The sequence below is a fragment of the Chiloscyllium punctatum genome, chromosome 24 (assembly GCF_047496795.1).
Source record: "Chiloscyllium punctatum isolate Juve2018m chromosome 24, sChiPun1.3, whole genome shotgun sequence".
Taxonomy (NCBI): Eukaryota; Metazoa; Chordata; class Chondrichthyes; order Orectolobiformes; family Hemiscylliidae; genus Chiloscyllium; species Chiloscyllium punctatum.
The window spans coordinates 89,733,283-89,749,625 of record NC_092762.1 but is presented as its reverse complement, the minus strand read 5'-3'; the positions used below and the strand labels follow the sequence as shown (position 1 = coordinate 89,749,625).

Sequence of the window (16,343 nt, the reverse complement as noted above, 5' to 3'; positions counted from 1 at the left end):
GGGGTCCATGTCCATAGACCCCTCAAAGTTGCCAACCAGCTTGATAGGTTTGTTAAGAAGGCGTATGGGTGTTGGCTTTCATTAGCAGGAGGATTGCCATGAGGTTATGCTCAGTTCTGGTCACCTCTTTAAAGGAAGGATGTAGAAACTTTAGAAAGGGTCCAAAAAAGATTTACCAGGATGCTGTCTGTACTGGAGGGCATGTCTTATGAAGAAAGGTTGAGGGAGCTAGGGCTTTTCTCAGTGGAACAAAGAAGGATGAGATGTGACTTGATAGAGGTGTACAAGATGTTGAGAGGCATAGACAGAGTAGATACCTGGAGATATCATGCCCGAAACGTTGATTCTCCTGCTCCTTGGATGCTGCTGACCTGCTGCGCTTTTCCAGCAACACATTTTCAGCTCTAGATACCTGGAGACTTTATCCCACGATAGAAACATCTATCACAAGAGTGCACAACTTTAAGATAATTGGAGGAAGGTTTAAGGGAAATGTAAGAGGTCGGGTTCTTTACTTAGAGAATGGTTGGTGCATGGAATGCACTGCCAGCGGTGGGAGTCAGATACATTAGGGACATTTAAGTGAGTCTTGGATAGGCACATGGAAGTTTGTACAATGAACAGTATGTAGGTTAGTCTGATCTTAAAATATGATAAAAGGCTGGTACAACATTGAGGGCCAAAGGGCCTGTACTGTGCTGTACTGTCCTATGTTCCATGTTACCTCAGAGTACAACGGGATCTTGATCAGTTAGGCCAATGGTACGAGGAGTGGCAGATGGAGTTTATTTTAGATAAATGTGAGATGCTGAATTTTGGAAAGGCAAATCAGGGCAGGACTTTTACACTTAATGGTAAGGTTCTGGGGAGTGTTGCTGAACAATGAGACCTTGGAGTGCAGGTTCATGGTTCCTTGAAAGTGGAGCCACAGATAGACAGGTTAATAAAGAAAGTGTTTGGTATGCGTACCTTTATTGGTTAGTGCATTGAGTATAGGAGTTGAGAAGTCATGTTGCACTGTACAGGACAGTGCTTAGCCCACTTTTGGAATACTGCAGTCAATTCTGGTCACCCTGCTATAAAAAAGATGTTGTGAAACTTGACATGGTTCTGAAAAGACTTAGAAGGACATTGCCAGGGTTGGACAGTTTGAGCAATAGGGGGAGGCTGAATAAGCTGGGACTATCTTCCCTGCAGTGTTGGAAGCTGACCTTATTGAAAACTTTTAAATCATGAGGGGCATGGATAGGGTGAATAGCCAAAGTCTGTGCAGAGGGTGGTGCGTGTATGGAATGAGCTGCTACTTCCAGGTTTAATTATTTGACAATAGGTGAAAACACATATACTCCAAAATAACTCCTCCATGTTTGTCCCAGAACCAGCTGACATACTCAAATCCAACACTCTTCCTGACACTGCTGGTTTCAGTATCATTCCCACCCGCTAAAGAGTTGAATTTTTCCCTCTCTGTGTTTGATCACATCCAGATTTTTTTATTAACAGCCCATTCCATTGAAGTTTAACCAAGTGCTACCTTTGGAAAAGACACAATCTGTCAGGTCTGTTAAGGTTTTAATCAGAAAAGAGAACACAATTATAAATGTGCATTATAATCAGGAGTAGGCCATTTGGCCTCTCAACCCTCTGATCTAATTATGGCCTCAACTCCACATTCCCAGCTGCCCCTGATCTATGTTAACTCTAATGTTTCATGCTGTATTTAAAATCTTAAGTCAACTTTCTCTCCCAGATGCTGCCAGACCTGCTGAGTTTCTTCAGCAATTTCTGTTTCTATTTCAGATTCCCAGCATCTACAGTTCTTTGTTTTATTCCAGTTGGTTCAGCCCCAGCCTGAGTTATCTTTGCTCATTAGATAACCCGCTCATTCCCTCAGCCCAGGATAGTTTTTATTGGTCTCAACCCAGTCAAACAACAATCTTCCTTTCACTTGTGCACACTCAACGTTCACACATTTTCACAAATAGATTGCAATGGAGAATTGATTGAACCGAGTCTGCTAAAATGAAGGATTCTGCAGTTCTTGAAGGTTGGTGACTGAGCTAACTTCTGACTTCAACTCAATGATTCTGATACTGAAAGATACACACGATCCTAAACCAGAGTTGCTCATTCTTACACATTTCTTAAACAAATTTAGTCTATCTCTGTAGAATTGAGAAGTTTAAGGGTTATCTGATTGAAGTCTTCAAGATATTGAAAGAAATGACAGGGTAGATAAACATAAACACTTTCCACTGGTTGGTGATTCCAGAATTAGGGGCATAATGTAAAAACTTGAGCCAGGTAGTTCATGAAAGAGAGATGATAGAAAACACTGCTATACACAAAGGGTGGTAAATGTTTGGAACTCTCTTCCATACGAAATTGGTCACCAGATCAGTTGTTAATTTTAAGTCTGAGATAGATATATTTTAAGCAAAGGTATTAAGGAATATGGACAAACAGCAAGTATACAGAGTAAGGCCACAAAATCAGCCATGATTTCAATAAATGATGAAACAGGTTTGAGAGTCTGAATGGCCTCCTCTTGTTACTAAGTTCCTGTACTGTAAATCAGGAAAGATTGTATCAATGTGAACAGAAGAAATAGGCACAGGAACAGACCTTTCAACCTGTCATCTCTTCTCAACTATTCAGTGTGAGTATGACTGATATTGGGCTTCAGTTTTCCTTTCTTGCCCACTATCCTTGACTCCCTGAGTGACCAAAAATCTGTCTATTCTAGCCTCAAATATATTCAGCGATGGATACGCTACAACCCTTTTGGATGGAGAATTCCAAAATTCACAAATGTTTGAGTAAAGAAATTTCTTCTCATCTCTGTGCAACAAGATCATCTCCTGATCCTGAGACTCTGGTAGTGCAGAGTAGAGGAAGTACAAAGCTGTGTAGATCAGCCTAAAAGTTCAGAGCTGAATTTTTATAGTTATTCACAAGATTAAGAGGACTGAAGACAACAAAGCATATCACTGCCCACCCCAAAATGAAGCCAGTGTGTTGGTTTCACCTGGCCAAATTCCTCAATCATTCTCAGTCTAAGGTAACAAGGGAAATTGACTCTGTGTTGAAACAATGGATTATTTCACCTGAAGTAGAACTAACAAGTTGTTTGTTCGGGACAGCTCAATGGATTTCATATGAATGAACAAAACAAATGAATGTAAAGATCATTCTATTCAAGGACGGCACGGTGGCTCAGTGGTTAGCACTGCTGCCTCACAGCGCCAGGGACCCGGGTTTGATTCCATCCTTGGGCGATTGTGTGGAATTTGGACATTTTCCATGTCTGTATGTGTTGTGTCCATGTGCTCTGGTTTCCTCCCAACAGTTCAAAGATCTGTGGGTTAGGTGGATTGGCATGTTAATTACCCATAGTGTCCAGAATGTGCAGGTTAGGTGGATTAACCATGGGAAATGTGGGGTTACAGGGACAAGGTGGAAGGGGTGAGATGCTCTTCTGAGGGTCATTGTGGACTCAATAGGCCAAATGGCCTGCTCCCGCACTGTAGGGATTCTATGATGTCATTATTCTACGAAACCTTAGCAAAATCGAGACCCTCATGAAGCTCAGTGCAGAAAGTGGTTGTCAGGAAGTACACTGAATGAAAAGTTGAAGTTGCTCACAAACTTCATTATTCCAATGGAGAGGGCTTTGTTTCAACAAATGATCCTTGGGTATCAGACCAACACAGAGCCAGAAGTCTTCCAGAGGGTAATGTGAAGCTTTCTAAGAGGACTTAATAAAGTTGTACACACAGATGATGTCCTAATCATGACACTGGAGCATGAGCTGTAGTGCATTATCTACAGGAACAATATTTACAGCCAATACAAATGCAAATTCTCAGACCCAACTATCAGATTTCTTTGGGATATTGTGAATGTATCCAGTCTCAGAGTTGATCCATAGCAGACAAGAGCAATCAAGGAGGTTTCAGTTTCTCATAACTGAGCTCCAAAGATTCATAGATATAACAAAACAAGGCAGAAAATTTTTACCCAATCAAATTGGGATCAGTGATTTTAACTTCCCCCATATCGACTGGGACACCCTTAATATCAGGAGATTGGATGAAGAGCAATTTGTTTGGCGCATCCAAAATAGTGCAATGAAGGAGGGGGGCCATGCTAGACCTGATATTGGGAAATGAGTCTGACCAGGTGATCAACGCTTCAGTAGGGGAGCATTTTGTGAAGAGTGACCATAATTCCATTAGTTTTTGGATATTTATAGGTAAGGACAAAGCTAAAAACAGATGACATCCTTGAAGAATATAGAAAAACTATGAAAGATGGCAGACAAGGAGTTCGGAGGGCTAAAAGGGACTATGAAATATCATTGACCAGCAGGGTTAAGGAGGAGCAAATGATTGCTGATGCTGGAATCTGTACTGAAAACAAAAAATGCTGGTGATCACAGCAGGTCAGGCAACATCCATGAAGAGACAGCAAGCTAACATCTCGAGTCTAGACAACTCTTTATCAGAGCTGAAGTGAAGTGTGGACAGGACAGCATTTATGCAATAGTAGGGGATAGGTGGAGTGCAGGGGGAGAAAATGATGTTGATAGTTCAGATTAAGTGATTGGAATGTGAGATTGGCAGAACAATGATGTAAAAACAATGACTGCAGATGCTGGAAACCAGATTCTGGATTAGTGGTGCTGGAAGAGCACAGCAGTTCAGGCAGCATCCAAGTAGCTTCGAAATCGACGTTTCAGGCAAAAGCCCTTCATCAGGAATATTCCTGTTTTTGCCCGAAACGTTGATTTTGAAGCTACTTGGATGCTGCCTGAACTGCTGTGCTCTTCCAGTACCACTAATCCAGAACAATGATGTGTCTAATTGCCAGATTGGGAAGAATAGACAGTCCCACTGGGGTGGGGGAGGGGAGAAAGGACATGGTGACAGAGAATGTAACAAGCAAAGCTAAAAGGGAGGGGAGGAATGGGTTCCCAATTTGAAGGTGTTGAACTCAATATTACGGTTGTAAAGGGCGTAGTTAAAGATGTTGCTGCTCCAGTTTTCACTGTGATTCACTGGACCATTGCAGCATGCTGAGGACAGACACATGGGCTTATGAGCAGGATGCTGTGTTAAAATGACCAGCTACGGGTAGGTCAGGGTCATGCTTGCATATGGACCAGAAGGTTAAGGAGAATCCCAAGGCATTTTATAGATATGTTATGAGCAAGAGGGTAGGTAGGGAAAAAGTAGGCCCACTCAAGGATAAAGGCAGGAGGTTATGTGTGCAGCCAGAGAAAATGGGTGAGATCCTTAATGAATAGTTTACACCTGTATTCACCAAAGAGAGGGACATGAGGTTGAGGCTAGGGAAAGGTGTATGAATACTCTCAGGGAGGTCAACGTAATGAAGGAGAAAGTGTTCGGTGTTATGAAATGTATTAAAGGTAGGCAAGTCCCCAGGGCCAGGTGGGGTCTATCCCAGGATACTGTGAGAGGCAAGGGAGGAAATAGTCGGGACTTTAACAGATATCTTTGCATCCTCTTTGGCCTCAGGCAAGGTTCCAGAGGACTGGAGAATGGCAAATATTGTTCCTTTGTTTAGAAAGGGAAACAGATTATCCATGTAATTACAAGCCAGTGAGCCTGACGTCAGTGGTCAGGAAGCTATTGAAGGAGATACTGAGAGACAGGATTTATTCATATTTGGAAGCGAGTGGACACGTTAGTGATAAAACTGTATGGGTTTGAGCGGGGCAGGTCATGTCTCAATGACTTGATAGAGTTTTTTGAGGAGGTGACAAGAATGGTTGATGACGGAAGGGAGGTGTTGTTGTCTCCATGGTCTCTAGTAAGGCATTTCATAAGGTCTCATGGCAGGCTGCTGCAAAAGATAGAGTCTCATGGGATCAGGGGTGAGCTGGCTAGATGGATAGAAAACTGGCTTGGCCATAGGAGGCAGAGAGTAGCAGTGGAAGGGTGCTTTTCAGAATGGGGATCTGTAACTAGTGGTGTTCCATAGGGATCAGCACAGGGACCTTTGTTGTTTGTAATATATACAAATGATCTGGAGGAAAAGAGAAATTGGATTGAAATCACAGACATTAATCAAATTACTTTGCTGTTTAATTTTACTCTGCTAAAGTTCTATATTGCTAATAAATTGCTTAGTCTTTTGTTCAAGCCATAAACCAGTGCCCGGAATTGATTGTTCTGGGATTGGGTAAGAACCATTGGGAATCAATTTTGAGATTCTTTGTAATTTTACTATGTTGCAAATAAAGAAGTAGGAAGGCTGATTTCAATATAGAAAAAGGAAGAGAGAGGTCAAAGTGAACATCTGCCATGTAAAATAATGAATCTGGGGAGGAGGTTATGGAGAACAAGGAAATGGCAGAGGAGTTAAACAGATATTTTGCACCAGTTTTTATGATGGAAAATACTTCAGAAAAATCCCATTAATACTAATGAATATGGGGGAGAAATTAGGCACTATCAACATCACTAAAAAAGTTATATTAGACAAACTAGTGAGATCAAAGGCTAATAAATCTCCTGGCCCTGATGGCTTACATCCCACAATCCTGACAGAAGTAGCCACAGAGATAGTGGATGCATTGGTTATAATTTTCCAAAAACCATTGGATTCTGAAGTGCCAGAGGATTTGAAAACTGCCAATGTGACACCCCTATTCAAAAAGGGAGGGAGCCAAAACGTGGATAGCTACAGGCCAATTGGCCTAACATGTACTGTTGGAAAAATGTTGGAATCAATTACTAAGGAAGTAATAGCAGAGCATATAGAAAATCACAATGTAATCAAACAGAATCAGCATGGCTTCATGACAGGGAAATCGTGTCTACTTCATTAGAACCTTTTAGGCAGTCTCAACCAAATTGGATAGAGGGAGGGCAACTAGTAGGTGTATTGTATTTCAACTTCCAGTAGGCATTCAACAAATTAACTCACAAAAGGATAAGTCATTAGATAAAAGCCCACAGTGTTGGAGGTAGGATATTGGCAGGGATAAGGATTAGCTAATGGGCAGGAAACTGCAAGTGGGGAGGAGGATTCTTTTTCAGGTTGGTGACCCATGACCAGTGGGGTTCCACAGGGGTCAATGCCTGGATTGCTAATTTTTACAATATTTATTAATCACTTGGAGGAGAGAAACAAATGCATTATAGCCAAATTTGCAGACAACACAAAAGTGGGTGGAACAACATGTTGTGAGACAGCTACAAACAATTTACAGAGAGAAATATTGATAGTTTAAGTAAGTAGGCAAAATGCTGGCAATCAGAGTACAAAGTGGGAAAATGTGAAGGTGTTCATTTTGAAAGGAAGAGTAAAAGAATAGGCTATTATACAGATGACTAAAACTGCAGAAAGCTGCACACAAAGGGCCTTGGGAGTGCTTATGCATGAAACACAGAAAGCTAGCACCCTGGGGCAGCAGATCATCAGGAAGGCGAATGAAATGTTAGCCCTTATTTCAAGGCGGTTGGAGTATAATAATAGAGAAATCACATAGCAACTCTACAGGTGGTAGTGAGACCGCACCTGGAGTACTGTGAGCAGTTTTGGTCCCCATTATTTGAGGAAAAGTATTATTTCATTGGAGGCAGTTCAGAGAAGTTTCACTAGGATGGTCCCTGGTGTGGAGGGATTGTCTTATGAGCAAAGGTTAAACAGGTTGGTACTCTACCCACTGGGTTTAGAAGAATGAGAGGTGATCTCATCGAAACATCTCAGATTCTGAAGGAGCTTGATACAGTATATGCTGAGAGGAAGTTTCCCCTGGGAGATGCTGGAACCAGAGGTAATAGCCTCAGAATAAAGGTGCACCAACTTAAGACTGAGATAAGGAGGAATTTCTTTTCTCAAAAGGTGTGAGACTCTGGAACTCTTTGACACAGAGAGATGTGGAGGCAGAATCCTTAGATACAATTAAGGCTGAGATTGACAGATTCTTGATCAAAAGGGGAATCAAGGGTTATAGGGAAAGGTCAGGAAAGTGGACATGAGGAATGTCAGATCAGCCATGATCCCATTAAATTTTGGAGCAGGTTTGAGGGGCTGGATGGTCTACTCCTGTTCCTCTTGCAGATGCTCTTATTGATTTGGTTTGGCTGTCTGTCTCTATGCTGTATCAATTTATTTTTATGGCAGGAAAGTTGAGTATTTCAAGTCTTAAAACTGAATCAATTCTCTGAACTTCTGTTTTTAGTTTGCTCATGGGATGTGGGCTTCGCTAGCTAACCAGTATTTATTGCCCATCTCTAGTTGTCCTTGAGAAGGTGATGGTGGGCTGCTGCTTTTGGACTGCTGTGGTCCATGTGCTATAGGTTGACCCACAATGACCTTAGGGAAAGAATTCCAGCATTTTGACCCAGCAACAATGAAGGAACAACGATATATTTCCAAGTCAGGATAGTGAGTGGTTTGAAGGGGAACTTGCAGGGGGTGGTGTTTCCATGTATCTGCTGCCCTTGTCCTTCTAGATGGTGAGTAACTGCAGTTCATCTCATAGAGAGCTCACACTGCCACTGACAGTGGAGGGAGTGAATGTTGCAGCTGGTAAATGTGGTGCCAATTAGGCAGCTGATTTGTCCTCGATGATGTCAAGCTTCTTCAGTGCCACTGGAGCTGCACCCATCCAGGCAAGTGAGGAGTATTCCATCACACTTCTGACTTGTGACTTGTAGATCATGGACAGGGTCTGGGGAGTCATGAGGTGAGTTACTAGCTGCAGGATTCCCAACCTCTGATGTGCCCTTTATATGCATTTATTGTTCCAGTGCTATATCCTTCCTTAGCCTTCAACCTGTAATATCAGAGTCGGAAGTTGGGAACTGGGTGCTAGTGAGGTGGGGGACGGGTGCAGCTGAAAATGTGTTGCTAGAAAAGCGCAGCAGGTCAGGCAGCATCCAAGGAGCAGGAGAATTGACATTTCAGGCATGAGCCCTTCTTCAGGAATGGGTGCAGCTGTCCGGCTCAATCTTACAGGAATGTTACTGACATATCAGCCCCTTTACCCATTCGACACTGTGCACTCTACACGTTGTATGGCCAGATCATTACACTCCCCCACTCTGTCCCACCATACCCCATGAATGCTAGATACTCTCAGGACCCTCCAACCCTTCATTCAATCAGACACTTGGCCCCATCAGGCTCATTGAACCTTCTGACCTTCTGACACCTGTGACCTTTTTGAGTGCATGGAGCCTATCACTCCCTGTCCAATCACTGTGCTGCTCTGCTAGCCCACAATTCCATTTTTCACTGACAATCCACATGGCACAGCTCTGCATGGCAGTGCAGGGAAGAGAACGAATCCCACCGTCCACCATCCCAGGTGGGTGCTGTCAATATTGCCCAGGAGGTGGGGGAGGATATATGGCTAATCCACTCAGCACTGCCCACCAGAATGTACTGCAGGTATGAAAGATGCTATTTTAATGGAGGTTATTGTTGTCAAATCAGACAAACATTTAGGGTCATCACCAGAAGCAAAAATCCAAAGTCAAAATTGCCATGAGTGTCATCCTGGCACAATTACAAATTAAACATCAAATGTCAGTTCCTGTAAATTGAACCAAACTTTCTGAAAAGCTTTTCATAAAAACTGACAGATTCCTGATGAAGGGCTTTTGCCCGAAACGTCGATTTCTAAGCTACTTGGATGCTGCCTGAACTGCTGTGCTCTTCCAGCACCACTAATCCAGAACCCAATCATTGCTGAGGGTGAATCTCTCATTTTTCTTGTACAAGAATAATGCCATGACCCTGCATTCAAACATTTGGGCAGCGATGGGTTAATGTTTCTATGATCCTATCATCTATTAGTTTGTGTGACCATTTCGGCAATGAAAGATGTAGACAGTGATTAGCCTTCATTTCAAGCTAAAGACAAGCTGCAGAGCTGGTTAGTATCTTAAAGCAACCCACAAAGTGTTGGATACTTACACACTGTGTCTCCTTGGCAAACTCAACTCCTTCTGCAAAAGAACAAAACTAGACTCAGCTTGAACAATGTCCCAGTCATAGCAAGATGGCCAGCCACAAAGAAAATGTTAAATATCACATCTGCTGCAGCAAACCGTGCCTAAATATTAATAAAAGCAAAATACTGTGCATTTTGGAATCTGAAGCACATCAGAAAAACTCAGTGGCTCTTACAGCATCTGTGGTATGGCAGAACAGTTCTAACGAAGAGTTATACTGGACTCGAAACATTAACTCTTTATCTCTCCACAGATGCTTCCAGACCTGTTGAGTTTCTCCAGCATTCTCTTTGTTTGACTCTGAAATATTAGAACAGGGTCAAGCAAAATATTATTGAAATACTTCAAGAATAATTTGCACCATCATTACTGTCCGTGTCACTTACCGATGTTATTGACTGTGTGAGCAAGTCTTTCACCTGGTGCTAGTGAGGGGAAGGCTGTTCCAAGTCAAATCCAATTCTATTTCTGATCATTGAATACCACAAGATGTGGATAGTGGGTGGGTGGGGGGTGGTGGGGAGAGCAGGTGGTGATGATGGTTGAGTGATGGCAGTACTATATGGCCATAGAACCTACAATTAACCAGCTTCCAAATCTCCCCAGACCCCACCTCTTCACCCACCCCTTAACCTACCTGTCCATCTTCCTTCCCACCTCCCTGCTCCACCCTTCCCACTAACCCATCACAGCCACCTCCTACCTGTATCCAACTATTGCCATGCCACCCACCTTTGCCCCAGACCAATTCCCTCCCCTTTATTTCTTAGACCTTTTTCTATCCTGATGAAAGATTCTGACTGAAACATTGACTCCCCTTCTCCTCTGATGTTGCTTGACCTGCTGTGCTTTTTCCAGGTCCACTCTTTATCCACTCCTATTCTCCAGTATCTGCAGTCCTCACCATCTCCAAAATACCATTAACTGTCAAGGGACAGTGGTTAGACTCTCTCACTGGAGATGGTCCTTGCCTGACACTTGAGTGGGTCAAATGTTGCTTGCCACTGTTCAGCCCCTGTCTGGATGTTCAGGTCTAGCTGCATTTGTGCATATGAACTGTTTGTGCATCTGAGGAGTTATGAGAAAATTTGTGCAGTTATGAATGAACATCCCAACCACTGACTTTATGATAGAGGGAATGTCATTGCTGAAGCAATTGAGGATAGTTGGGTTCAGCCCCTGGGGAGTTCTTGCCGAGGGGCCTTGGTGCTGAGATTGTTGTCTCCCATAGCATAAACCAGGTGTGACCAGGAGAGCATCCCTCCTTATTCCTATTAACTTCAATTTTGCTGGGGATTCATAAAGCCAAGGCAAGTTAGTCTGATCTCACCTTTGAATGTACAAACCTAAGAAAAATAAGGAGTGGAGCATTTAGACCTTGACCCTATTCTGTCATTCAATACCATCCTGAATAATTATCAGCTTCAATTCCAGTTTCCCAAGCATTCCCCAGGTCCCAGCTTCTCTGAATCCATCCATCTCAGCCTTGTATACTGTCCATGATGGAACAGCCAGAACCTATGTGAGAAAGAACTGCAAAGTTTCACAAACATTCAAATGATGAAATTTCTTCCTTTCTCAGTTTTAGATAATCTGCACCTAATCTTGGGGCAGCTGATGGTGGAATCTGTATATTGATTTAAAGTTTTGTTTTGGTGAGTATGACTAGTTCAGGTTGTGCTTAACTACTCAGTTCACCTTGTTTACCTGTTCCTAACCCACCACCCTGCCCCTCTCCTCACCCAAAACCCTCCCCCATGCCCCCCTCCCACCTTTTATCTATAGGTCTCCTTACACCCACCCCCAGTGCTGAAGAAGGGTTACACCAGAAATGCCGACTTCTCCACCTCCTGATTTGTGTTCTTCCAGCCTCCTGTCTTTCTTGGATTCCAGCATTGGCAGTTTTATTTAGTCTCTAACTACTCGGTTTGGCAGCTCTTCCAATTTTAACACAAGTTCCATGATGTTAGTGACAGCGGTTTGCAGGGTCCCCCTGGCATATTACAGCTTCATCATTTCTTGTGTCAGATGCTGTGTCCAGTTTTACATTTATTGAACCATTCAGCTTGTTCAAAGTGATTGCCTCTGTAGGTCATTTCAGAGGGCAGGTAAGAGACAACCACATTGCTGTGAGTCTGGATTCACATGTAGGCCAAAGCACATGAGGATGCTATATTTGCCTTCCTCAAGGGCATTACTGAATCAGATGGATTTTTGTAATAATCCAGTAATTCCCTGCCAGCTTTATGAACATTCAAGATGTAATCAATTAATTAAATTAACTTCTAATCTGTGTCATGATGGAATTTGAACTCATGTTTCTTGAGTATTTATCCATTAACATTACCATTACGTTAGTGCCTGTAACTTTCTGTTTCTCTCACTGGTGTTAATCTCAATATTGCTGGCCATAACGTCATAGAGGTGGACAACACAAAGACCACGTTATTCATTCATTTCCCTGTTGTTTACTGACAATATCATGCAATTGTTCTGAATCTCTTCTGAAAAAGGTCACTGGGCCAAACACATTTACTCTGTTCTCTCTCCACAGATGCTCCCCAGGCCTACTGAGTTTCTCCAGCTATTTCTGTTTTTACCACAGAATTGTAGAAGTGGAAAGGAGGCATTTGGCACATCACTTCCATGCCACATAACTACAAGAGCAGCTTTATTATAGGCTAGTAATACAGATCAAGATAACCAGTGACCCTCATACAATCCCCTGGGGATCCCACTATATCCTGTCTGAAAAATAGCCCTCATGGTGTCCGCCACCCATCTTCCTCCTCTAAACAAAGAAAAGATTCAGTGCACCAGATTGGTAAGATAACTAGTTTTTTCTTTATTCTTTATTTTTTATTATTTATTTTTATACAGTCTCTGAATAGTGGGAATGAAGATTAGGGAAGTTGAATGTTCCTCTGCAGAATGTGGGAGGTAAGGGTCACCCCGAGTGTCCCGCTGACTGCATCTGTAGGAAGTGCACCCAACTCCAGCTCCTCAAAAACTGCATTAGGGAACTGGAGCTGGAGCTGGATGAACTTCAGATCATTCGAGACGCTGAGGGGATAATTGAGAGGAGTTACAGGGAGGTAGTCACACCTCAAATACAAGAGAAAGGCAGATGGATTACAGTCAGCGGATGGAAAGAGAAGAGACAGTGCAAGTATCCTCTGTGACTATTCCCCTCAATAACAAGTATATCGTTTTGGATACTGTTCGGGGGGAATGACTTACTAGGGGTAAGCCATAGGGTACAGATCTCTAGTAAAGAGTCTGTCCCTGTTGCTCAGAAAGGAAAGGGGGAGAGGAGCAGAGTATCAGTCACTGGGGACTCCATAGTTCGGGGGACAGATAGGAGCTTCTGTGGGAACGAGAGAGACTCACGGTTGCTGTGTTACCTCCCAGGTGCCAGGATTCATTTAGTCCTTGATCGTGGTTTCAGGATCTTTAAGGGAGAGGGGGAGCAGCCCCAAGCCGTGATCAACATACGCACTAATGACAAAGGTAGGAAGAAAGGTGGGGATCTAAGGCAGAAATTCAGGGAGCTAGGGTGGAAGCTTAGAGCTAGAACAAACAGAGTTGTTATCTCTGATTTGTTACCCATGCCATGTGCTAGTGAAGGGAGGAATAGGGAGAGAAAGGAGCTGAACACATGGCTACGGGGATGGTGCAGGAGGGAGTGTTTCAGACACCTGGATAATTGGCGCTCATTCTGGGGTAGGTGGGACCTCTACAAACAGGATGGTCTTCACCTGAACTAGAAGGGTACCAATATCCAGGGGGGGTTGAGGGGGGAAATATTTGTTAGTTCTCTTCGGGAGTGTTTAAGCTAATTCATCAGGGGGGTGGGAACCGAAATTATGGTTCCAGTGTCCAGGAAGTTGAGAGTAATGAAGTCAGAAATAAGGATTCAAGGGCGCAAATGTTCACCGGCAGCAGGAAGGTGGTTTGAAGTGTGTCTACTTCAACACCAGGAGCATCTGGAATAAGGTGGGTTAACTTGCAGCATGGGTTGGTACCTGGGACTTTGATGTTATGGCCATTTCAGAGACATGGATAGAATAGGGACAGGAATGGTTGTTGCAGGTTCCGGGATTTAGATGTTTCAGTAAGAATAGAGAAGATGGTAAAAGAGGGGGAGGTGTGGCATTATTAGTCAAGGACAGTATTACGATGGCAGAAAGGACGTTTGAAGACTCGTCTACTGAGGTAGTATGGGCAAAAGTTAGAAACAGGAAAGGAGAGGTCACACTGTTGGGAGTTTTCTATTGGCCTCCAAATAGTTCCAGAGATGTAGAGGGAAGGATCGCAAAGATAATTCTGGATAGGAGTGAGAGTAACAGGGTAGTTGTTATGGGGTCTTTAACTTTCCAAATATTGACTGGAAATACAATAGTTCGAGTACTTTAGATGGGTCAGCTTTTGTCCAGTGTGTGCAGGAGGGTTTTCTGACACAGAATGCAGACAAGTCAACAAGGGGGAAGGCCATATTGGATTTGGTACTGGGTAATGAACCCAGACAGGTGTGAGATTTAAAGGTAGATAGGCACTTTGGTAATATTGACCACAATTCGGTTATGTTTACTTTAGTGATGGAAAGGGATAGTATACACAATAGGGCAAGAGTTATTGCTGGAGGAAGGGCAATTATGATGGGATTAGGCAAGATTTAGGATGCTTAGAATGGGGAAGGAAACTGCAGGGATGGGTACAATTGAAATGTGGAGCTTGTTCAAGGAACAGCTACTGCGTGGCCTTGATAACTATGTATCTGTCAGACAGGCAGGAAGTGGTCAAGCAAGGGAGACGTGGTTTACAAAAGAAGTTGAATCTCTTGTCAAGAGGAAGATGAAGGCTTATGTTAGGATGAGACGTGAAGGCTCAGTCAAGGCATTTGAGAGTTACAAGTTAGCCCTAAAGAGAGAGCTGAGAAGTCTTAGAGTCATATTCATAGAGATGTACAGCATGGAAACAGACAACTCATTCCAACCCGTCCATACTGACCAGATATCCTAACCCAATCTAGTCCCACCTGCCAGCACCCAGCCCATATCCCTCCAAACCCTTCCTGTTCATATACCCATCCAGATGTCTTTTAAATGTTGCAATTGTACCAGCCTCCACCACTTCCTCTAGCAGCTCATTCCATACACGTACCACCCTCTGTGTGAAAAAGTTGCCCCTTAGGTCTCTTTTGTATCTTTCGCTTCTCACCCTAAACCTATGCCCTCTAGATCTGGACTCCCCAACCCCAGGGAAAAGACTTTGCCTATTTACCCTATCCATGCACCTCATAATTTTGTAAACCTCTATAAAGTCACCCCTCGGTCTCCGACGCTCCAAGGAAAACAGCCCCAGCCTGTTCAGCCTCTCCCCACCCACCCACTATCCACATCTTTTCTGAACTCTTTCAAGTTTCACAACAACCTTCCTATAACAGGGAGACCAGAATTGCATACAATATTCCAACAGTGGCCTAACCAATGTCCTGTCCTGCCTGCAACAATAGTAGACTTGCCAACTTTAAGGGCATTTAAATGGTCAATGGTTAAACATATGGATGAAAATGGAATTGTGAAGGTGAGATGGGCTTCAGATTGGTTTCATAGGTTGGTGCAACATCGAGGGCCAAAGGCCCTGCACTGCACTGTAATGTTATACATTCTATGTTCTATCACCTCTCTCTGTTTCTTGTCACTCTGAGGATTGAGAGGTTCTGATCAATGCACCCTTGCTTTCTGCAGTATCTTCCCTGATGTCCCTCACTATATTACTCACTGATGTTACTCTCTGTTGTAATGTTACTGTCAGTGTTATTCACTCATTTACTCTCTTGTATACGATGCCTAGAGTTGGAAGTTTCCGGTCTCCTTCACTTACCTGAAGCCCACGGCGCCTCAGGATGTTTGGCTCATCCATTTTCTTCACTCAAATTCTGTCTGCCTTGTTCTCCCACTGTGCCCTGTTCAGTGTTTCTTGCTTTGGTTAATTTCTCGCACTTTCAGATTCTCACTTTGCGTCTGTTCCCTGCCTGTGGGAATCTCTCTCTCTCCCTCTGTACTTTGTACAGACGTTCAATTAAAGAATCACTTGCACTAGATTCAGCCGGTCTGCATCAGCTGATCTGTTTGAGACTGAATGAACAGAGAGCTGGTGATGGAGACAGGAGGAGAGAGCCAGTGACACTTGTGTGTCAGCTTGGGTTAGGCTGGAGTATCACCAACAAAAGAACCAATGTGAAGCACAAGCAGTTTTTTTTCTGAGTGCTGACATCACTGGGCCTGTTGCCTCAATAGGATCAATCCCAATAAATAAATAGTCTCCATAGCAACTTAAAGAAAC

The 16,343-nt window shown here is 43.3% G+C and overlaps 1 protein-coding gene across 1 annotated transcript in view; it reads right to left on the bottom strand.

Annotated features, from left to right (window-relative positions):
* mast3b (microtubule associated serine/threonine kinase 3b) overlaps positions 1 to 16,054 on the bottom strand; it is a 301,525-nt gene extending 285,471 nt beyond the window's left edge. Inside the window, exons 1-2 of the mRNA XM_072594515.1 lie at positions 15,882 to 16,054; positions 9,958 to 9,989 (exon numbers count right to left, since the gene is read on the bottom strand). Of these exons, the coding sequence (XP_072450616.1) occupies positions 9,958 to 9,989; positions 15,882 to 15,920 (71 nt within the window). The 5' untranslated portion in view covers positions 15,921 to 16,054. The remainder of the gene's footprint in view (positions 1 to 9,957; positions 9,990 to 15,881) is intronic.
* Positions 16,055 to 16,343: the final 289 nt, after the last annotated feature.